Here is a 23,055-nt window from a genome sequence, read left to right on the forward strand (position 1 = left end):
TAATATTAATTTAAAAGGAAATACGTCTGGGTAAAAAAAATTAAATGTAAAATTATATTAAGGCATATTACTATATTGCGGGTAATATAAGATATAGGGAGCCGTGGAGAGCTATAGAGCCTAACACTATAGAAATATTGCAATAATTACGTTTAGCTTGCAATAACACTAAAAACAATATTAACACTACATCGCGGGCGGTAAAAGCTGCCAAAAATCACAAATCTGACCAAATACCAGTTAGTATCTCAACCTGTGGCTTAGAAATGTGGTAGCTTGTTGTCATTTTTGCCCATTAATAAAGCAAGTCTGGAAGTTGCACTTCACTCAATTTACAACTTCGCAAAGCTGGCTTCGCAGCTTTGCTTAATAATAGCCCCGATCACCGATTAGTATCCTCATTTGTTATTTTACGGAACAAAATCACTGTCATTCACATCACGACGGGAGCAACCAGTAAAAATCACAGCTACTACTACCCAAGGTAGTTAGCAGTGCAGTATCCCCCGTACTGCCACTGCCTCTTTTTGGATGTCCATTGCCGAGAATTAGTGTCAAATTGGAAGACAGAGGTAATGGGGGAAATGATGCTGGATGCTCGAAAGATTGTCGTTGTGAATAGCAGACTCCAAATCAATGGGTCGTGGATAGAAAGGTGCGAGGTTTGGTGTCCTCAACCCAGTGGAAGGGAAGACGATGTTTGGTGAGCCTACAGTACCGTACCTAATCAGTTAGCAAAAAAGACGGAGCCATAGTAGAAAGAAGTAGCCATAATAGCTATAGTAGAAAGAAGTAGCGATAGTAGAAAGGAATAGCAATAGTAGAGAGAAACAGTAAGAGTAGAGAGAAGCAGCGATTGTACGTTCCGGTGTGAGCGAATTTTACTCGGCAATCTAAGTCTTCTAGAGACAAGTTACTATTTAAAAAAGGTCAGAGTAACAGGAAACGAATCCCTGCTTGGCCGATACGCGGGTGAACGCATCTGACCGGGCGTGAGATAAAACTGCATCAGGCTTCTTGAAGTCACGCAGTCTTGGATCAAGACGGAAAAGAAACCAGGCCTCCGACGTGAATCACCAGCCGGCAAAGAAAATGAAAGAGGAGATTGTGCAAGTGATGAATGAGGCCACAAAGGCGTGGCTACGCATTTGGGCCACCATAACGGACAAGCTAGACATTGTCAAATGGGTGACGCAAAGGAGGACATAGAAACGATAGATTACACATGGAAAAGCATTTGTCAATATAAAAACAGACGTGGGAATTGATCGGGAAAGCTGACTTTTGCTCGAGATTGACTGGCACTGGTTGGGGCATTAAGGCGTCTTATAGTTGAATGGGCATGACTTCTGGAAAATAATCGAGAAAGATTTGAGATTAGTGAATGAAAGCAATAATCGCTTCAGAAAATGATCGACTCATTGAAAATTCCGGGCTCCTCAGAAGCTTGCAATAAATACAATCCTCATTCTGTCTTTATTAAATACCTGGACATTGGACTCTCACCTTACAAGAAGCAGCATCGCCTAATTTAGTTGGTAGTGGAGTTTCCCCCCTGTAGAAATAGACTGGTGCTAAGCTTATCCTTATCTTATCAGCCAGCGCCGATAATCCAAAATTTCTTTTGCAACTCAGTCCGTCCCGCCAAGGCGAAAACCAATCCCATACAAAATCGCCTCTATTGCGTCCCAACCAGTCGCAAAAATGGTGAAAAGAAAAGTCGCGGCGCTCGAGAAGATCGATGCGGATTTGTATGTTTTGCTCAATCCGGATGCGCTCCAGTCCCTCATTGTGCTAACAACCATCACAGCGCGAGTCTTCAGTATAAAATCCGTCGGGATCCCAAGTATGCTCTTGATCGCCCTCTATCCGCCTTGGAGGGCTGTCGCTGACACTGTTGCAGATCCTACAAGGACGATTTTCTGAAGCAATGGGAGCAATATGAGGCCCAGCGCGAAATCTTCTTCATGTCGCCGACGACGGCTGCCGCCGATTCAGTCGAATCCTTCCACAACATGATCGATCTCATTGCGCATGTTGCCGACTGCTACCCCGAGGAGACGCAGACGTTCCCGGACGATTTGAAGGCTATCGTCTCTCAGAACCACGAAACTCTTCACCACGAGCTGAGAGACAAGGTTGTTGGCAGTCTGGTGCTGTTGCGACGAAAAGAGGTCATCGACTCCACCAGCCTGTTGACAACGCTGTTCCCGATCCTCGTGTCCTCGCGAAGCAAGTCCATGCGAGAGATGCTTTTCCAGAAAATCCTCAGCGACATGCGCAACTCGAATTCCAAGTCTACAAACCACCCGCTCAACCGAACTATTCAGGCCGTGCTATACAACTTGGTCACAGCAGATCGCGCTTCGCCAAGGGCTATCTGGGCTATCAAGCTGACGCGCGAGCTGTGGAAGCGACAGGTTTGGACAGATGCGAAACCAGTCGATGTCATGAAAGAAGCTTGTTTGGCCGACAACGAGAAAGTAATTATTGGCGCTGTCCGATTCTTTTTGGGCGGCGACAAGGAGCGTGAAGAGCTCGAAGACGAAAGCAGCGACGAGGAAATAGACCTGGCCAAAGTGAAGCATCAGATCACCATCAACAAGAAATCAAGAAAACAAAAGGAGGCTTATAAAAAGGCAGTCGACAAAGTCAAGAGGCAGGAAAAGAAAAAGTCAAAGCCTCACCCCCTCAACTTTTCGGCTCTGCACTTGCTACATGACCCTCAGGAGTTTGCTGATCAGCTATTCACAAAACACTTGCAGAGTACAAAGAACAAGCTCTCTCTGGATACAAAGTTGCTTGTTCTGCAGCTGATTACCAGATTAGTCGGTCTACACAAGCTTACCATTGTGCCGTTATACTCTTGGTTCATCAAATACCTTACACCCAAGCAACAATCCGTCACATCAATCCTTGCGTCTCTGGCACAGGGTGTGCACAACCTGGTACCTCCTGATGCTCTGGAGCCCCTGATCCAAAAGATTGCCAATGAGTTCGTCTCTGAAGCGTCAGCCTCCGAAGTCGCCGCAGTTGGTCTGAATGCCATTCGTGAGATATGCTCTCGTCAATCTCTAGCCATGACGGAGACACTGCTGCAGGATTTGGTCCAGTACCGCAAGAGCAAAGACAAGGGCGTCATGATGGCTGCCAAGGGTCTTTTGTCACTATACCGAGAGGTCGGCGCAGAGATGCTCAAGAAGAGAGACCGAGGCAAAGATGCCGCCATGGGCCTGAGCTCCGGCTTGATGAAGCAGCGCAAGTTCGGAGAGGAGGAAGTTGGCGGTATTGAGGGTCTGGATCTCCTTGCCAAGTGGAAGGAAGAGCAGAGGAAGCGAAAGCGTGCTGAAAAGGGCCTGCCAGAAGATGGAAGCGATGCCTCCGACGACGAGAAAGATAAGGACGAAGATGGCTTCAACTCTGATGAGTGGGAGGTTGGCTCAGAAGACAGCAGCGACTCTGGAGAGTGGATCAACGTGGAACATTCTTCAGACGAGGATGAGCCGGCTCCCAAGAAGCGAAAGGGAGAAGAAGACGGCGACGAAGACAATGCTGAAGACGAAGCCGCCGAGCTCGAACGCATGACCAAGCTCGCCACAACTACAATCCTCACACCGGCCGACCTGGCCAAGCTCCAGGAACTCCGCGCCGCGGCCTCCGTCCAGAAGGCCATGGGCGGCAAATTCCGCAAGCGCCAGCAGCAAAACCCGGACGGCCCCACGCACGCCGACGACGGCCTCACCGCCGAGAACATCGAGGCGCCCATCCGCCTCCGCAAGCTGACCAAGGAGGAAAAGGTCGCGCTGGCCAAGGAGGGCAAGCCCGACCGCGACGAGCACAAGAGCACGCAGGCCATTCGCAAGTCCAAGAAGGACGCCGCCGGCAAGAGCACGAGCAACAGGGAGAAGCAGCGCAAGAAGAACTTCTTGATGACGCTGGGCAAGGCCAAGAGCAAGCAGAAGAGGAGCTTGATCGAGACGAGGAAGGTCTTGAAGGGCCACGTGGAAAGGAGTACGAGGGGAGGAAGAAGGAGGAACGGTACGTAGATGTAATGAGGTTGTTTGGCTTTGGATCGGATATAGGAGACGGAGACGAGGAGTTGTTCTTTTCAACTTGTTGTGAAACAAAGCGCATTGTTACATATACTTTGGGATTAGACCAAGAAAGAGAAATAGACAAGTTTGATGTGGAGCAAATCAAGCAGCACGTTGCGAGTGTCAAGTTGTAAAGTTATGTATTTGCCATGAAATCATTATATAACATGTGTCAAACGGAAGTTGATCACAAAGCAGGTGATAATACTGGTATCCAAGAAAACTCATCAATCCAATTTAAGAACCAAACCAACCTCGCCGCTCCATACACGACGTCCCATGTTCCCCGCTCTACATCCATATTTACTGAACAGTAGTAACCACAGGCTTCTCATGATCCACCTTCTCTGCAATCTCCTCGTCGTTGGAGTGGCTCTGGGTGCCAATGTCAGTGTCGCTAAATGCATCGACAACATCCCTATACGCAGGCACAAAGTTGACGCAGAAGGCATATGACCAGGCCACGATGAAGAAACTCAGGGGAACGACCATGCTGATGCCGCTGCCGTGACGCTCCGCAGCCACAAAGGTCAAGGGAGGAACGCAGGCACCACCGACAACACCACCGACAATGAAGCCACTGCCACGCTTGGTGTGTCTGCCGAGACCACGCATTCCAAGGGCAACGATGGTGGGGAAGCAGACAGACTCGAAGAAGAGGACAACGTAGAGCATAGCGATGCCGGTGTTGCCCTTCTGGGTAATGGCCGGGCAGATAAAGATGATGCACATGCTGATGAAGAAGAGGAAGATCCATCTTGGCTTCACAAAGCGCATGACACCACTTCCCGTAAACCGACCGATGGCGAAAGCGGCCTGGGCACCGGCAAACAGCTTAGAGCCAAGGCTGCTCGTGGTACCCGGTCTAGTTGCCACGGCATAGTTGATGAAGGAACTGGCGATTGCAACCTGGGCACCGGTATAACAGAACTGGGCAAGCGCGGCGTGGAAGAGTCTGTACTGCTTCCAGAGTGGTTTGTCATCCGAGCTGCCGTGGGCCTCTTGGGCTTGGAATTCCATATCTAGGAGGGCAATTGCATTAGAAGGATTCGGTAGGGGGTTGTATTGCAGATAAACACTCACCGGCATTTGTAATCTCGGGGATCTTGGCGAGGAAAAACAGGGTCGCCAAGAGGAGCACGAAGATAACAATGGCCAGGTAAACCCATTGCACGTTTTGAAGCGCACGCTCGTCGCTGAAGTTGAAGAAGACGTATGAACCGAGCACGGGGGCAATGACAGTGCCGATACCGTTGAAAGCCTGGGAAATGTTGATTCGAAGCTCAGAGTATTTCGGTGGGCCGCAGACTGGGGTACATCGTGTCAGTGGGGATTGAAGATGGAGAGGGGCAAGTTAACCATAATTGAGTTAGACGACATCGCGTCACTTACCTGTGATGAAAGGGTTGGCGGCAGTCTCCAGAGAGCCGAGACCATTGCCGATGATGAAGATGGAAGCGCAAAAGCCTCCAAACGACTTCGCCTTGATGCAAGGGATGGCAATGGCAGCGCCTACAGCGTACAGGAAAAGACCCCAGATGAAGACGGCTCTGTATCCATAGTGACGAAGAATCCAGGCTGCGTGTCCGAGAGAGGCCAATGGATATGCGCTGGACAATCCCACTGTTAGCCCTATCTGCTTGGCAAAGCGCGGCGGATTGCGCGACGAGATAGCAAAACGTACCCAAAGTAAGCGGCCTGTAGACCAGAAGAACGCGCCTGGTCGATATGGAGCGTGTTCTGGAAATGCTTGTTGAGCGTGTCGAGCAAGCCGTAACTGAATCCCCAGAGGAAAAACAGGACGGTGACGAGGGCGATTGGGAATATGGACTCCCTCAATGTGAGCTCAGCAGCTTTTGTGCGGCCCTTGTCGTTGGCCTTGAGCGACCGGGCCTTGAAGAAGGATGCAGCGCCCATGGTGGTTGATTCCAATCTGGAGGACCCTACCAAAGGGAGAGAGATGGAAGGGAAGAAAAAAAAAGAGACGAAGTTGCCTGGGATGCTCTCAATCAAGGCTGCGATTTTCGTGCTGGGAATGCGACCCTTATCACTCAATTCGGTCGACCAGCCCCTCACATCACCAGCCAGGGTTTACTTTGACTCGTCCAGAGGAATTTCTTGTATGGCCTGCATCGTATTGCAGCGTTTGCTTTCCCTGGCAAAAATGTGGACATGATCATCCGGGCCATTACCGGCCTCATACTCCAGGTTGGTACTAGTCCAGCCGCCCTAAAAAATCCCGTCGGCAAAATCGCTCCTCCAGAATGGCACGTAGTGTTGTCTGCGTCCTCTTTAAGCTGTGGCGTCCAGTCAGGCCTCCTTTCACATGGCTGAGAAATTATCCGCAGGCCATAGAACACGGGGAGAACGTGGCTCTCTTGCTGTGGCGTCGCCCGGCTGTTAGGCGGTCCCGAGGGAGAATTCTCCGCGATAATAGCGGTCGAGTCTTGTCCGAGCCCACTGCTAGCAGACTCGATAGCAACCTGCACGCAAACAACACCCGTCAGCCCGCCTTTAGCAACTCTGGAGAAAAGACGGGGCTCGTGGTGGAGATGTCTGAGCTTGCTGGGGTTGGACGAGGCGGGGAACCTAGCATGGATGTCCATTGGCCTGAAGCGAGTCCTGGCATCCTTGAGATGCTGGGTCTCGAGTCAATGCTGGCCCGAAATCCTGGAAGCCTGGCGTTGAGTTGGCTGCAGAGCACCAGGAGGATGGGCCGATGACGGTTGTGTTTAGTGACTGTGGCTGTTGGCCGACGGTCTTGCCTTGTCCCCCAGAAGCCCCCCCGGATATCACGAATCTCGTCACCGTGACACGACCCCCAGGCGAAGCTGACGCTGTCTCGGGTGCAATGCTCGCAGGTTCTGTGCGGGGGCACACGTATGTATTGCAGCGTCACGATCTGCTGGCGCTAGAAGCCGTGGAATTTTCTACCCAGCAGGAAATAAGGAACAGTTTCCCCTCAAGGTTCGTGGGGAAATCAAAGGGCTCCCATCTGCCTGCATTGCCACTCACACTTTGAACAACTTGTGGCGTCCGGTAGCCGCGTTTGGCCCCCCCTGGCGCTTACATTTTCCCCGATGTCCTCGCGGGGGCTGTGGATTGGCTCAGAAGCATGTGCCGGTTAAGCATAGCGGCGTGCGGAGGCGTTAGCGAGATAATAAATTCTCTCTGCCGGCTTGTTTCAAAGGATTGTGCATATTAGCTGTAGAGACAAGCAGGTATCATTTATGAGGCAGGATAAAGAGTCATGATGCTTGGATAGGAGCTGTAGAGATGCTCTGTGCCTGAGGCTGCAATACACCCCCAGACTCATCACGTGAAACCACATTCTCACCTTGTCTCCTCTCTCCTCCCCTACCACCTGAGTCGTTAGTACTACTCCTATACCTAACCCATGTCTGTACTGTCCTTTACGAGCGAGTGCCTGTCATCATTCTTTAGCACGCCGTCTTCTCCTTTACGGCTGTTTGTTGGCCCTCCGTCAGAGGCTTTTCGGCTATTTAATCTGCGGCCGGACTTGACGTCTCTACACCACCCACCTAAGAAAGCTCCCGTCGGCTTCAAGTTTCACTTCCCCAGATCTCCAACTCCAGCTCCAGCAGCTCCAGCTTTTTCAGCCCCAGAAGCAGGTCACGGCTCCGGGGCCCCGGACTACTGGCTAAATTGGTGAAGCCCTGCGTCAAGCTGCCGCAAGGCGTGGCGCTTTTAGATATCAAGAATCGAGATGCTATTAATGGACGGTCTTGGCTCTTCAACGTAATCGACACGCGGCGGTCGACCATTGATGCTTGACTAGATCACATGTGCGAAGTGGACTGCACCAATATTTGCTCCAATCATAGCCAAAAGGAGAAGCTTCATTCAGCCTCGCCCACATGTTGAGAGCGACTATCGCATCGTTCTACTGCATTCCGGATCCCCAGGGATGGGTTACTCTGCGTATAGCTGAACAGCTCAAGAATGAGGCGCAAACGCTAGATATCTTGAGATCGGATGATATGATCGCGTGGTGCATCTAGCTGCCGCTTCTCATTCTCCCGTCGGCTATCTTGGGTCGAGACTCTGGGCTTGGCATTATTGTTGCTGCCTGTTAGTCATCGAGCCCTATTTCGCTCTAACATAGGTGCCGTGTATCGTATTCCGACGCTCTAATTTCCTCCACAATATTTTATTGAATACTAAGATGTTGATTCCAATCTCCTGAACCTCCATTTGGCTTCACCGAATAGCGGACGACAAGTCTCTGTGTGACAGCATGTCATCAGACCAATTAATACGCGAATTATCTCGTCGGATAAATACAACTTTAGGGGGAATCAATCCAACGATGCTTCATATTTTCTTTAAGCCTCCGTGATTCTTACATACTACGCATCCACTCTCTTACGCTGCTAGAAACTCTTCTGGTAGACTGAGTTGACCATGAAGTAGAATTAGGCGTCGTCGAATAACCTTGACTCCATGGCTAGATTCTTCAGATGTATACCATGGCTTTATCAACTATTTGCAAGCTAAGCTACTGGATATTCTGGTCGAGCATGGTGTCCTTGACAAAAGTTTGCCAGCTTCTCTCAACGCGAATGAACCACGTTGGATACCGGCGGGAGATTTACATCTCGAATTGACTAACTTGACCATCTGATCTAGCTATTGCCTCATCGTTCTTCCACTGGCGCTTACGAGTTGGGAAAACAAATGATGACAGTTGATCAGGCTGTTGGTATCGCATTCGGCTGAAAGCGTCTAAGAGTTCGCTCACTTTTCCATGGCACAGCCGAGAGAATAAGGGGACAATACACAAAAAAAAAAAAAAAAGCTCTCAATCGAGTTTCGATTACGGTGGAGTGGTTTTCCTTCTGTAATACTCCAAGGTTGGAACATCTACCACCAAAAGAATGGCGCTCCCATCATTTCCCATCATCGATGAGACATCATGCGATGCGGCGTTGCTATTTCCACTCACATCCCCCAAAACGTTGAAGGCTGAAGTATTTGACACTCTGAAATTCTAATATCGGCAGCTTTAAGTGATAGTTTTACAATAAGGTCCTGAAGCTGAGCTCTCGTCTCATCATTTTCATGACTGAGAAACGATCACGCGAACCTAAACCTTTGCTTTGCGATACGATAGTGCCCAACAGCGGACGACGAACGAAAGGCTATACGATCTGAATATTTTTAGGCCTGTCAAAAAATGATTACTCAATATGCTTGCCACACAATATGAAAGAGGAGATAGTAAAAATAGAAAGTGGGAACCCAGCAACCCAACTTGTCCATCAACGCTTCGCGAATACAGTGATGAATGTCATGGCGAGATGCAGAGGAAGCTCCTCTTGCACACCTGAATTTTCAACTATCCGCTACTCTCGCTACCTGTTTCTACCATATGCTGCCATTGCCTTTCTAGAGCATCTAGTATTGAGTAAGTGCGTACCTAGATAGCTAAGAGGTTGTATATGCAGCCCCCATGCGGTGTTCTCTTCAATTGGGGACACAGAATGGCAGACGAAAGCTTTTAAAATACAAGATATTTGAAACTCTATCTACATACTGCTTAGCAGTAGATATAGGGTAGAGATCTATGAACGGAAATCATGAGACCTGGCTGGTCCAATGGAACCGTCTGCAAGTTCTTGGGTAAGCTTAATAGGCAATGAGTTGTTTTTCGTTTGCGACAGTTTGCTGCAATATGTTTGGATTTGTGAGAATTAAGATGGAATGTTACCAACTATGAAGAGGCGACTCATTTTTCTACTTGTTTTTTTATCCCTCTGACTATATTGACAATGGAATAATACCGTTTAGCTGGACGATGTGTCCTCTAATTATGTAGTTCATGACCCGTTGGAAAAAAAAAAAAAAAAAGACGTCGTTCTGCTTTGATACAGCTCCAGGGCTGCCAATAATCAGGATGCGATGCCCAATTCAATATAGTCAAACAGGCACAGGCGTATTTATTCACTGAAATCTCCATCACCGAGTGGGTGTTGTGAATTGGTATCCAGACTTCCGACATGACCCACCGCGGTGAGTCGGGCCACGGTGGGGCGCGGGGCTCACCGAGATCAAGTCCGGCGCTTTAATTATTTTTTTTTTTCTGCCATGATCCAAGTTTCCGCAACATTTGCAGTTTCCGCTTCAGCCTTGCCGAAATGTCGAGGAATACAGTGCAGCCCAATGGATGGGTTGCCATCAGATTACCGAGCGAAGTGACGCGTGTCCTTCAGGTTGTTCCCAATACGTCAGTCTCTATTCTCTATCTTTCCTTCGCAGCTCTTGGTGGTGTGCGACTGACAGCATTCCAGAACCATTTCTCTAGGCAAATATGGCTCGTTTCCGAGCAATCTCATAATCGAGCGGCCCTACCATCTCACCTACGAGATTCAAGATAAGCGAGAAGGTGAAAGCTTTCCCCGATTACGAGTCGTTCCTGGCACAGAACTCAATGCCGACAAGCTCGCCGATGTGAGCGCTACCGAGTCCGCCGAAGGAGACGACGTCATTGAGCCGGCAAATGGAGAGGAGCTCACGCTTGTCGACGAGAGCGGCAAGGTTGTCGCACGGTCGAACCGCGAGGTCATTGACGAATCTGCTCGCCAGACGCTCACAATGGCTGAGATCGACCAGCTGAAGAAGGAGGGTGCTTCGGCAGGCAAAGAGTTGATCGCCAAGCTTATGCTCTCTCATACGGCGATTGACCAGAAGACAGCATATTCTCTGGCCAAGTACAAGCTCCTCAAGGAGAAAAAGTACATGCGGCGCTTTACTGTTCTGCCTCTGGATGTGGCACAGCTTGGACAGTGGATGCTGGTCGAGAGAGACGCCAGCAAAGTCATGGAGATGCGCCAGGAAATGATTGGCTTGCTGGGATGCTGGGCTGATGTACACTTTGGTGGCCTGCCAATTGAGGGTGCACAAACTCCTCATGGAGGGCGATGGCTGGCCGTTGATGATACAGGAGGCCTGTTGGTCGCAGCCATGGCTGAGAGAATGGGATTATTGCACGCAGAAGCTCCAGAAGAAGAGAGCACATCAACAGATGCCGCTCAGCAGGAGCAAAACTCAGAGCTGCAACCCAGCATCGATGAGGCGGGCACAGCAGCGGCTGAGTCGTCAGATCTTCCCGCGACTGCCAAGGCACAACGAAATAGACCCAAGCGGCCCCGAAAAGATGACCTGGACGACCACTACGCCCTTACAAACAGCATTACCCTCATTCATGCCAACTCACAGCCCAACCTCTCTCTCCTCCGCCACTTTGACTACGACTTCAGCGACCCCAACCCTCCATATCCCTACCATCCGCTATTCACAAACTTGCTACCAATCTCCTGGTTACAGCTGCTGGATCCAGAGGCAGACCCTACATATGCAGAGCCAGCACCAGAAGTAGACTCCGAGGTTCTCGCTTCCTGGAAGACTAACCGGCGTGCAAATTACCACCGTAAGCGTCGGCGATGGGCTCGCACTCGCCAAATTGTCGATGCTACTAGAGCAGGTGGCTTCTCCGGCCTTGCTGTGGCCAGCACCATGGATCCCATCTCAGTGCTCCGCCATGCACTCCCACTCCTTGCCGGTGGCGCACCCGTGGCCATCTACTCACCGACAATCGAACCCCTGACTCAGCTAGCGGACTGCTTCAGCATTAGCCGACGTGGCGCCTGGGTATCGAATCCGCCAGCTGAGGCAGAGGGTAAGACGACAACGGAGCTGGAGAACTGGGCTGGGACGCCGGATTTCCCAATTAACCCGGCGCTGCTAATCGGTGCGCAGGTGCAGACGAGCCGGGCAAGGAGGTGGCAGGTTTTGCCTGGCCGGACGCATCCGTTCATGACGGAGAGGGGCGGGGCGAGCGGCTTTGTGTTTACGGGGTGGAGGGCAATCCCTGCGGAGGGTAGTATAATGGCTAGGGGCAAGTTCCAGAGAAAGAAGCCCAAGACTGGATGATGGCTACGTATGGCGGGTTGTAATAGAAACTAAGAGGCTTATGGTATAAGAATACCCTTTGGGCGCTGACACACATGAGGTCCTTGACGATGGATAAATATTTAGAGCCAGCTGCGATCAATGCTCTCTCAAGTTGCAGTAAAATAGTATATTGTCCGTCTAAATGCCACCAAGCAACTCCTCTTGTCTTACAACGACTTGCCCATGAACTTTCTCTTCGTGAAGCTCAACCACCACTTGCTGGGCTTGGACTCATCCTCCTCGTACACTCTAGCCAGTAACCGGGATGCAAGCTCCTGTCGGACTTGTGCCATGTACAGCTTGAGCTGCTCTGCGTCCTGCCTGTCTCGAGGGGGTTCGTACATCTAGGGAGTTGGGATAACACGTTAGCTCCTGGAATCTCGACGGCTCCGTTGTATCTATCGAAATCTTCCATGGGATTGAGCGCTGGGAAGACAAACCTGGTTCAGGGGGAATCCTGGGTCTCCGGGAATAGCAAAGTTGAGATCCAGCGCCAAATTGTTGACCTCCTTGCCGGCATCGCGAGCGCTGGCATTGGGCTTAATCTTCTGCAGGCAGTCGCTCACAAACCAGATTCCATAGACGAGCAGGCGGTCAGCGGGACCCTTGATCTCGAAGTTGCGGAAGAAGGTGTTTGCGCGGAACAGGCGGAGGACCTCGTCCAGGATGTCATAGCTCTCGCTCTCGATTTCGGGAGACTCGTGGGCGGGCAGCGGCGGTGACGGGAAGGGCAGGACGTAGGCGGGACCGCGCGTCTTTGTGCGGAGGGGGAGGAGGGGGAAGTTGCCGATGAGGCGAGGAGGGTTGGGGTCGGAGTTGAAGTCGGAGTTGTAGGCCTGTGGTCATGGCGAATTAGCAGGATTTCAATGCGAGCTGCTCAAGAGTCGGGAGCGTCTCGGGGCCGTCGATGATAGGCCAGAGGTCATCGGGAACAGGAGAGCCGGCGACAGCTCCGGGACGAGGCCGGGAGACGGGCTCGGGGCTGCGTCGACGAGGATTCGCAGGGCAATGGACGTACCGGCATCTTGAACAGCAATGGCTCGACGCTGCGATGAGATGAGGCGTCAAGTGAAGCACGAGATGGTCTGCGCTGGTTGGCGGGGCTGCTCCTAAGAGGCCGGAAGCTGTCGTCAACCTGGGCAAGCCAATGTGGGGACAGCAAGCTAGGAGCACTGTAGCAGAGCAGCCCCCGTGTGCTGAGGTAAGGCGACTGCTGAAGTAAGCACAACGCCTTTGCCACCTGTCCTGTGCCACAGCCAGGCAAACAACAAAGCAAAACACGCTAGCACCGCCACTCAACCGCCGGCTGCCTAGATCACGTGAATTCGCTCACTGCTCGCGCCGCCTACGCCCTGCCAGGACGCGCTCGGCTGACTCTGGCCGTGCAAATGGGGGGCCTTTGTTGCGGCCTAACGCAGTCAATACATATTAATTGCCCGCGCGGCGCGTGTCTTGCAGAATCTCCTTCAGGACTTGTCTCACGTTTTGCTCAGACCGGATTCATCGTGCAAGACTCCCTTTCACGTCTTCTCTCCCTCGCTCTCGATTTTTTTATTTTCTTGTGCCTGTTTGTTTGATCCTCCCTGCACGCAGAGACTGCAGAGACTACAGCAACTACGGGCTTGGTCCTCCTCATCTCCAAATTCCTCCTCATCCCGGTCTACTTTGCGTTTGGTGGCTGTCCACTAGCAAATCCGGGTATTTGGAGAGAAAAAGCAAAGTTTGCGGGGGAATTAAGCAGGGAATAGGCGTGCAGCGTTTTTTTTTTTTTTTTTTTTGGTCGCGTCACCGCGGGGGAGGGACTCACCTATTTGGAGGAACGCACGGTAAGTTGTGATTCACGCACTGAGAGATGCTCATCTGAGAACCCAGCGACCTCACCCGTCCATCATGTCTATGTACTAAAAACAGTCACGACTCGCGTGCATCTCCGACTAATGCTTCTTCGCAGCTCCATGTTTCTTCAAAGCGCCATCGTGGCCAAGTTGCGTGCTCTTGTGGACGACATGACTCCATCCAGCAGCCCCTCCATGCCGCCCTCATCCAGCTCCAGAGAGGACAACGAGAGAGTGACGGAGTCGCCTGAAACAACTCCGCCGACAACACAGAGACCTAAGCCGGCACCATCACCGTCGCCGCGGCCTCGTCCAGCTAAGCGCACAGGCCGAATTCGCCGCCCGAAGAAGGGCTCGCTGCGTGACATCCTCCGCCAAAATGCTGGGACCTCACTCTTCTTGCGACCCATCGGTTGGACGGATCTCCACGCTAGCCTGCTCGGAGTCCGTTTCTGTGAGCTGCCGGTCTGCGACACACCGCGGCCATGCACCCTGCCGGGCTCTCCGCCAACACAGGGCCATATGCGACCGTCGTGCACCATCACCAAGCTGAGCGATGCGCTGACAGAGATCCTCCTACCATCTTCAGCGCTGCCTAAGCCGACATCCACAGCCGTCAAGGCTGTCTTGACGACACTTTGGCCAGCAGCCTTTGCGAAACCGCAGCTGTTCCCGGAACTCAACCTGTATTATGGTGACAAAGTCTATTTTGACGCCGTTAGAGTACAGGCCTTGTGGAACTTCCCGCCAAATCCTTCAGCCTTGTCATCACAGAGCTCCGTCGCAACAATAGCAACCCGCCCTGCTGAATCTTATGGCTCCTCGTTATCGACACCTCACTCTACGGCAAATTTGCCGATGCTGTGCTACATAGGGAAGAATCAGCTGGCATCCATACGCCAAAATATATTTCGTGTAGCTATCGGTCCGGACAACAACCCGAATATCCCTGTGCAACGACTACAACAGCTTCGGGGGAAGCGTCTTCTCCCGGCAAATGCTGATCAAGATCCACATTTTGTCGGCATCTTCTTAGCCATGGCCCAGCGGCATTTCTACAATGCGCCGGCGCAATTGTTCGCAAGAGAGACGTATTGGCCCCCACGAAAAAACGAGTCTCGCAGACCCGACTTCCAAGATGTCAAGATGAGGATTCTGAGTCATGATACTGAGACTTGCGAATTCCTGGTTTACACGGGTTATGTAACGGCCAAATTCCTCGACCGATTCTATGACCCATCCAGTGCCCCATGCGATGAGGATGGCAAAATTGCGGGAATGAAGATTGAGCTTACCCGTGTCCCCATTTGGCCCATCCTGGGACTGCGGGAACGGCTGGGCAAAGCCCTAGGAGATGACATTGTGGGCTCGTTTGACCCAGAGTATATGGAGACATGGGAAGATGACAGCCCTGCCTCACAGTCGAAACCTACAGAATCAGAAGCCAGAGGCGCCAATATCAAGCGGAAGCGAGGAACTCCTCCAACAATAGAAAGCCTGGAGGAAGAATCGGACGAAGATGAATCTGGTATAGCAGACAAGAAGCGGTGTTTAAGCGGGGAAGGAAATCGTGTCAGCGTTGTGGTATGAAAGCTAAAGAAACTCATACTCGTACTCGGCGACGCACGGACGTGGCCTTTGGCGTTGGGGGGAGGGGTTTAATGAAGATGCATGATTCAACATAATTGGTAGAACGGAGGGGGGTTTACACAAAGACAGGATGGCGCAGGCACAAGTCAGGTCTATCGAAATGGATTGGTGGTGTTTCACGAGACACTTTGTTTCGTTCTCGGATTCAAGCCGAGGAACAGATGGGCTTGTCCATTTATGGCAAGCCGTATAATGACAGCGCTTTTGCTCTTCTTGTCTTTTCTTTGGTTTTGTAAGATACGCACTGATATCACAGACGAATAGGTAGCTTTAGATAGTATAGGCCAGATGCAGCGACGCTCGAAATAACATGGCCAATTTAATATTCCATGACTCTAGCTTGGCAAGATAGCGATGCATCCTTTGAGCAAGTTTTCACTTCTAAGCATCTCATCTTATACTACACAATGAATTATACCTAGCCACTATGTGCCACGGCACTTCTTGTGGAACTGAAGCACCATCGGATGACATCGGATGCAACATAACGGATGCCGCAAGACAGCCTCTCGGAGATTGTACCCGCTGCACGCAATATGAGTGCAGCCAACAACGTAATATCGTGGCGTCTGTCTCCCTTACATTTCATAATATCAGAGTTGAGGGCATTTACTGTGATCTCTAGGCTTCCGTGTTCGTATATCTTCCTCTCGAGGTAAGCAGACATGTGACCTCGTGCCAGATAATCTTGGCGTCTCCGTTCTTCTGTTCCACTTCATCCTTTCCCACCTCATCCTTCTCACCCCTCAGCTACTAAGCATCACTACCCATACACAGTAAGCCGGCAAACATGTGAATTAGTTAGAATAAGTTACCGAAAACTGACAGAACTCAGCAACTGCTATAAGGATCAGATCAGCAGGGCCTGGACTTTCCGCCAAGCTTGGCGCCCGTGGCTTGCGGCATCGCCATGCGGCTGCATCTGCACGTCCCAAAGCTGCCAATAGCATCTGTCGATCATGACAAAACGATAGCTTCAGTCCCGGTATGACGTCCAATAGCATGGTCAGTAGTTCGACTCCGCATCTGCCATCTCGTGCCTGAGCTGACTGTCCACCCCCAATAGGACTAGGTGTGCCACCCCAGACAGATTGACCTCGGCTCCCAACCTTATTGATGCTTGTCTTTGGTGTCTTTTGAGCTTTGTCGATGCTTTTTCTTTCATGTGGTCTCAACTATTTGAGGAGTTCTCGACACTTCACAGCTCAGCTCCGTCAACCTAAGCTCCAATGGCCACCCCTGTCAGCGTTACAATTCCACCCCGCATTTCTCTTCCCCCACACGGGAATGGACTCAACCTAAAAGATTCTTCGCTCTTCTAGGCAGCTCATAAGAGTATTTACCTGTCAAAGGCGGGGTGCGAAGCATAATTCATAGTTCACAGAATCAGCAACACGGCCGAAGCGGCGACTAGATCACTGCGGATGCTTTTGACAAGACTCCACCTGAACGGCACGGGACCATCAGTGCGCGGCAATGAGACTAGAAGGCCCGTTTCGGTTGCTCCGTCTTTGTTTTCTAAGACAAAAAATGCTGTGCAGCCCTCCCTTCTCTCCGACTTGGCTTGGAGGCGACGGCTTATTCCCAGTGTGATGGCCTATGACCTTTCCTCTTTCAACCCACGAGCCGATGCATTCGGTGTCGGCTAGTTAGAGAGTAGTACAATCCCATTTGCCAAGTCGTGTTTGTCTCCCATAGTTGCTGGATGGGTGGAGATGTTTATGCGCTCGCATTCAGACTATCCAGAGAATAGAAGGGCAGCCGATACTAAGAATTCTGAGAATGCCAAGATGGCTGACTCTCTGTGGGCTGGCCTCGCAATTCCCCGCAACGAGGTTTGTGGAATGAGTAAGTCGTACTCGTACACAGCTGGGCTATATAAACGATTCAAAATCCCTTGAGTTGTCTGCTGTCTTGTTGTTTTCCAAGCCCATCACCTCGCACATCTCTTTCATATCTGCAGCAGTTCGTTGAGCCTTCAACATGAAGCTGTCAAGAACTCTTCCAGCCCTCTTGGGCTTCTCTTCCTTGGCTGTAGCAGCCCCAACTCCAGAGAAGATTGAGAACATCGAGGCTCGATCTCCAGTTACCGTACAGATTGCCTCTGGCACCATCGTCGGTAATTCTCTTGCGGGCATTGACACCTTCAACGGAATCCCTTTTGCAGACCCGCCAACTGGCAACTTGAGGCTCGCTCCTCCCCAGAAGCTATCCAAAAACCTGGGGACTTTCACTACTCCTTTGCTTCCTCCCGCTTGCCCTCAAATGTTCATTTCCACAGGCTCATCGAGCCTTATTATGCAGCTTCTGTCAAGTTTCCTGCAGTTTCCCTTCCTGCAGCCCATCACCGGCCAGGAAGATTGCTTGAACATTTCTGTTCAGCGACCCAAGGGGACTAAGGCTGGCGACAAGCTGCCAGTTGCCTTTTGGATATACGGTGGAGGTTTCCAGCTTGGTGCCACCGTCACCTATGATGGCTCTAGCCTTCTCACTAGTGCCGTTGCCCAAGGACAGCCTTTCATCTATGTGGCTGTCAACTACCGTGTTGCTGGCTTTGGCTTCCTTCCTGGAGCTGAGGTTCTCAGGAACGGCAGCGCGAACTTGGGACTCTTGGACCAGCGTATGGGCCTTCAGTGGGTGGCGGATAACATTGCAGCCTTTGGTGGTGATCCAGACAAAGTCACCATCTGGGGAGAGTCTGCCGGCGCCATGTCCGTCTTCGACCAGATGCTCCTCTATGGAGGCAATGCCACATACAACAACAAGCCTCTATTCCGTGGTGCCATCATGAACTCTGGAACCGCTGCGCCTGCCGAGCGCATCGATTCTCCCAAGGCTCAGGCAGTGTATAACAATGTTGTTAGCAAGGCCGGTTGCAGCGGCTCGGCTGACACTTTGGCGTGCCTTCGCAAGCTCCCTTACAACACGTTCCTTAACGCTGTCAACTCGGTACCAAGCATCTTCTCCTACAGCTCTCTCGGGCTTTCTTACCTACCTAGGCCAGATGGCGTCGTTCTCCAGGATAGCCCTGAGGTCCTTTGGGAGCAAGGAAAATACTATGCCGTGCCCATGATTGTGGGTGATCAAGAAGACGAGGGCACCTTGTTTTCTATCTTCCAGACTGATGTGACCAGCACGTCGAGTCTTGTCAATTGGCTGTCCCAGTACATGTTTTTCAACGCCACAAAGACTCAACTGACACAGCTGGTTAACACATATGACACTGCCATCTCCAGCGGCAGCCCCTTCCGCACGAGCATCTTCAACGATCTCTACCCGGGGTTCAAGCGCACAGCAGCGCTCCTTGGTGATCTTGTCTTCACCCTCACCCGGCGAATGGAACTCACTGTGGCCTCTCAGGTCAACCCCAACGTGCCCATCTGGTCTTATCTCTCATCTTACGACTACGGCACTCCGTTCTTGGGAACTTTCCACGCTTCGGACATTCTGCAGGTGTTTTACGGCCTGCTTCCCAACAACGCTATGCGGAGCACGCGGACGTACTTTTTTAACTTCTTCTATAACCTCGATCCGAATGTTGGTGTGAAGGGGTACTCTAAATGGCCCAAGTGGACTGACAACCACCAGCTCATGTGGTTCGAGACTGCGGACTCGAATAGTCTGTTGGCTGATGATTTCCGTGACGATAGCTACCAGTGGATCGTCAAGAACAAGGCGGTCTTGCGAGTGTAAAAAACGGTGATGGATAATGGCGTTTGGGAGTTTGGGATGAGCGAGGGATGGATATGGGGGTATTAGGGGAATAGTTTCTTATGAATTCATGGTTTAATGACTGAATGAGGAAAAAATGACAATTGCATCTTTGTTTTTGGGAATGTAACTTTCTGTGATATTTTATCTACTAAGGGATGCGCTATTACTCAGCGCCCCAAGTTGGTTGTCCAACAGTCCAGTGACTACGTCAGGTGTTGTGACAAGATGCAGAGGAGAGGCCTTTTTTAATGTTGTATTTATTATACAAGCACGCAGTATCTACTAGTATCGCTAATTTCTTCTAGTATCTCTACTTTCTTCTAGTATCTCTACTTTCTTCTAGTATCTCTACTTTCGTCTAGTATCTCTACTTTCGTCTAGTATCTCTACTTTCGTCTAGTATCGCTACTTTCTTCTAGTATCGCTACTTTCTTCTAGTATCGCTATTTTCTTCTAGTATCGCTACTTTCTTCCGGTGTCTGCTAATTTGCTATATACTTCTAGTATCTGCTATCATCACGACCGACTGGGTAGGTAGGTAGGTATATTTAAACTTGGAGACACGGAATGCTAGATAGCCAACTTTGGGTGCTAAGTGGCCACTGATTCTAGTGTCAATATTATTTCATGATTCTCTGACACTACAATTTAGCTATCTAGCATCCGTAACTCGAATCATGTTGTTTGTCAAATGGGGAAGAAGTGCCTATCGGAATCTATTTGCTACGAAAGGTTTTAGGTAGCACTAATAGCAAATCTTAGAAGAAACCAAATGGTAATACCAGGTATTTGAGAACCAGGGATATTGCAGATGTTTGTTCTGCGTCTTTATATAGCACGCTTCATACTGTACATGTAGTCATTGAGATGTTGTATGTCCATCTTAGTATTGTAGCTAGCAACTCCAATGTTTGTGCATTTAATAAAGTCTTGTCTTCCAGACCTTTGCTGCCTCAGGTAAAATACTCCTGAGTAATAAAGTGATAATACTTATAGGATTCATTTGAGAAAGCGCTCTGTTCGCAGCTTTACATTTACTTCGTGATAAAGTAACAAAACGGTGTTATGAAGACAATTCTCTTTACACCTCTGTGTTTCTCAGCATCTCCCGTTTTCTTCAAACATCTTGATTGGCGATGCATGCCAAACTTTACATCAAATCATGAAAAACATCTTCCCTAGAATCACTTATCTTCCCCCTATTCCTCTTCTCTTCGTTAAGTTCTTTTCTCCTCCATTTATGCATAAGTTCCTCTCCTTTTTTTTCCTCTGTTGTTGATGTTGTTGTTGTATTTTTGTGGCTTCTTGTGGCTTAATTTCTCTTTTATATCATTTTTCTTTTCCATTTGATGTTCCACCGACTCCTTCATTGTTTGGTTTTTGTTTCCGGGGGGCCAGGCATGGTAGTTGAAGAAAGCTTAAAATCCATGTCGTAAAACCCTTTCCACCACTTTCTCCGGAATCTACCTTCGCTTGAATAACAGTTGGTGAAACTGTGCCTTTATAAACGGCATCAGCCTGTGTGCCGATCCCTGGTGGCAGTAGCCCACTCTCAGCAATCTGTTGGGACCTTGCCGGATTTAGTGGAACATATGCTGCGCAAGGTTCGATCACTACCTGCCACCGGGATTCGGTAGGAGGCTCGTCAAGATTGGCCATTTGAAGGGTATAACTATAAGTGGGATTTATTAACCGATAGGGGATGCTAAGATTTAGAGATTATTTGCCTAACAAATCACATCGATTCTAGGAAAAGGGTTGTTATTTAAGCCCTTCACCCGTCGTATTCTACCGGTAATGCTATCTCTGCCTCATATGTAACTCGGGGTTCAGCTGAACCCTTGCCAAAAGCCAGAGCCTCGCCAAGGAACATCATTCCCAGCCGCATGAAGATAAGCCAATCACCTTGGACAGAGGGTTGCACTAGATATTGAAGAATAGATTAATCAGACACAATGTGCTACAACAAGATAGAGCGTGATCACAATGATAGGCTGCCATTTGCTGAAGTGTCGGCTGCATATGCAACCATTTGTGCACGTCACGAGGCTCTGCAAGGATGCAACTCCGGTAAGGATTCCGTGTAATATTCAAGGAATGAATTACTGATAAGCCGTCTAAATTACATACGGTTTCAGTAGTCAAAAATTTAAACCAAAAAGAAAAAATTACAAATACTAATAAATATATCATACGCTCCACTCGCTTCAACTCGCTGCTCGTCACATCCGTAACGAACACCACCTATAGCAATTGGAAAACGTCAGGGCTGAAATATGGAAGAGCAGTCATCTCCGCATTCCTCAACTTCGGGAATCAGTAACATGAGTGGAACTACAGCACCAGTGGGGGGCGGCGCTCAACCCAGTCGTTTGTTAGAGCCGTGGAGATACGTCGGCTATCGTGGATATTCGAAATTCATTTCCTCTGACGATGACTTGTTTCTCCTTCGCCGTTTCTCAGTGCTGAATGTTCGAGTAGCTTTGTCCCTTCAAAACCAGCTGGTAACGCTTGAGCGACAGCTAAATGAATTAGATGATAAGTATGAAAGCGAAGGCGTTCACAACGGACGGTTCGAAGGAGATGAGAAGCGAGAAAGGCTCTTGTCTAGTATTGAGGAAAAATTGCGAAAATATAGTGCGTTTATCCAGCCTAAGGAAAAGAGCTTGATTGTTTGACAGTGTTGCTTTTATATTCACCAGTATTTACAGATGAACTTCTGTTGCAGCAATCCGCTATACGAAAATATAAACCAGCCCCTAAGCAGGACATCAAAAATATTCTCCGTCGGCATTTGAATCACGCAAATGTTGCTATCTGGGAGGATGAACTGCAATACCTGTACCATGGCGGGATTCGTGGACCTCTCAATGGTAATGGCAAGGAGACAGAAGCCACCCGGAAGACACGAACTGAAGACGATCTCATCTGCGTGGTTCAAAAGGAAAAGCCTCCGCTACGCCGCGTTATCGACAGCTCACGTCTATTTCGCACAATGGATCTCTGGAAGATGAAGCGAGGGCAGGGGTCGGAAGATGCCGTAGGAGATGTTATTTACTTTTCCGAAAGACGCTTGGATCTCTTTGTTTCTCTCACCACCACAATAATTGGTCTTGCTATGCTTGTGACGCCCATATGGATCCTTCAATCAACAGAAAGCCTTCAAGTGAAGCTCATTGTTATAACTGTCTTTATCATCGTGTTCCTGCTTGTCTTATCCTTTGGTATGGTGGCGAAACCCTTCGAAGCCTTGGGAGCAACAGCAGGGTAAGTTGAACTATTTGGCGCTGATCAAAGTAAACAGCTAATAGATTAGATACGCTGCGGTTCTTATGGTGTTTATGCAATTAGGGATTACTCAATAACTGGTTGCTTTGGAAAAGATGTAATCAGATTATGGTTTATTACAATGAAGTTGCATCCAGGACACCAATTTGGCTGTCCAAGATCCTATGGACTAAATTAGGTACAGGTAGCACCTAACAAGGCGCATATCACCGACTGCCTGTACTTGCTCGAATTAGATATCAGAGGAGATACCGATAGAAGTAGATACTAGAAGAAGATAGCAGTAGTAGTAGGTATTAAAGATCACATTTGTTATGCTACCATATAGTTAGCATGAATTTAATAGCCCAAATATAGTTCACTATTCGACTGAGCGATACGCGACCTGCAAAGGCCTTCCGGGTTGGCCAATTATGTAGTGATCTGCAGATAATTCACGATTTTATCCTCACAATTTTGGACACTAGGATCCAGTGCAATATTTCTGGCGTCAGTGTAAT

At 49.8% G+C, this 23,055-nt stretch overlaps 7 protein-coding genes across 7 annotated transcripts; 5 read left to right on the forward strand and 2 right to left on the reverse strand.

The window, feature by feature from the left end:
* Positions 1-1,689: 1,689 nt before the first annotated feature.
* Positions 1,690-4,228, forward strand: TRIVIDRAFT_80169 (uncharacterized protein; the record flags this gene model as incomplete). The annotated part of the gene is made up of 4 exons (XM_014094784.1): positions 1,690-1,751; positions 1,811-1,846; positions 1,904-4,038; positions 4,158-4,228. 4 exons carry the CDS (start codon positions 1,705-1,707, stop codon positions 4,226-4,228), a joined length of 2,289 nt encoding a protein of 762 aa, XP_013950259.1.
* Positions 4,225-6,011, reverse strand: TRIVIDRAFT_87510 (uncharacterized protein; the record flags this gene model as incomplete). Its single annotated transcript, XM_014094785.1, has 4 exons — positions 4,225-5,116; positions 5,178-5,402; positions 5,487-5,704; positions 5,779-6,011. The coding sequence occupies 4 exons, from the start codon at positions 6,009-6,011 to the stop codon at positions 4,398-4,400; spliced, it is 1,395 nt and encodes a 464-aa protein (XP_013950260.1).
* Positions 6,012-10,230: 4,219 nt separating this feature from the next.
* TRIVIDRAFT_87506 (uncharacterized protein) lies at positions 10,231-12,208 on the forward strand (the record flags this gene model as incomplete). The annotated part of the gene is made up of 2 exons (XM_014094786.1): positions 10,231-10,341; positions 10,406-12,208. 2 exons carry the CDS (start codon positions 10,253-10,255, stop codon positions 12,045-12,047), a joined length of 1,731 nt encoding a protein of 576 aa, XP_013950261.1.
* TRIVIDRAFT_87505 (uncharacterized protein) lies at positions 12,170-13,171 on the reverse strand (the record flags this gene model as incomplete). The annotated part of the gene is made up of 3 exons (XM_014094787.1): positions 12,170-12,412; positions 12,509-12,904; positions 13,087-13,171. The coding sequence occupies 3 exons, from the start codon at positions 13,090-13,092 to the stop codon at positions 12,236-12,238; spliced, it is 579 nt and encodes a 192-aa protein (XP_013950262.1).
* A 975-nt stretch (positions 13,172-14,146) lies between these two features.
* Positions 14,147-15,310, forward strand: TRIVIDRAFT_4563 (uncharacterized protein; the record flags this gene model as incomplete). The annotated part of the gene is made up of 1 exon (XM_014094515.1): positions 14,147-15,310. A coding segment is annotated over one exon (1,164 nt), but the record flags the coding sequence as incomplete, so codon positions are not given.
* A 2,033-nt stretch (positions 15,311-17,343) lies between these two features.
* On the forward strand, positions 17,344-19,246 carry TRIVIDRAFT_195940 (uncharacterized protein; the record flags this gene model as incomplete). The annotated part of the gene is made up of 2 exons (XM_014094788.1): positions 17,344-17,401; positions 17,640-19,246. The coding sequence occupies 2 exons, from the start codon at positions 17,344-17,346 to the stop codon at positions 19,244-19,246; spliced, it is 1,665 nt and encodes a 554-aa protein (XP_013950263.1).
* Positions 19,247-21,591: 2,345 nt separating this feature from the next.
* TRIVIDRAFT_164287 (uncharacterized protein) lies at positions 21,592-22,538 on the forward strand (the record flags this gene model as incomplete). Its single annotated transcript, XM_014094789.1, has 3 exons — positions 21,592-21,904; positions 21,979-22,125; positions 22,186-22,538. The coding sequence occupies 3 exons, from the start codon at positions 21,592-21,594 to the stop codon at positions 22,536-22,538; spliced, it is 813 nt and encodes a 270-aa protein (XP_013950264.1).
* Between the last annotated feature and the right edge of the window lie 517 nt (positions 22,539-23,055).

This window comes from Trichoderma virens, assembly GCF_000170995.1.
Source record: "Trichoderma virens Gv29-8 chromosome Unknown TRIVIscaffold_91, whole genome shotgun sequence".
In the NCBI taxonomy this organism is placed as follows: domain Eukaryota; kingdom Fungi; phylum Ascomycota; class Sordariomycetes; order Hypocreales; family Hypocreaceae; genus Trichoderma; species Trichoderma virens.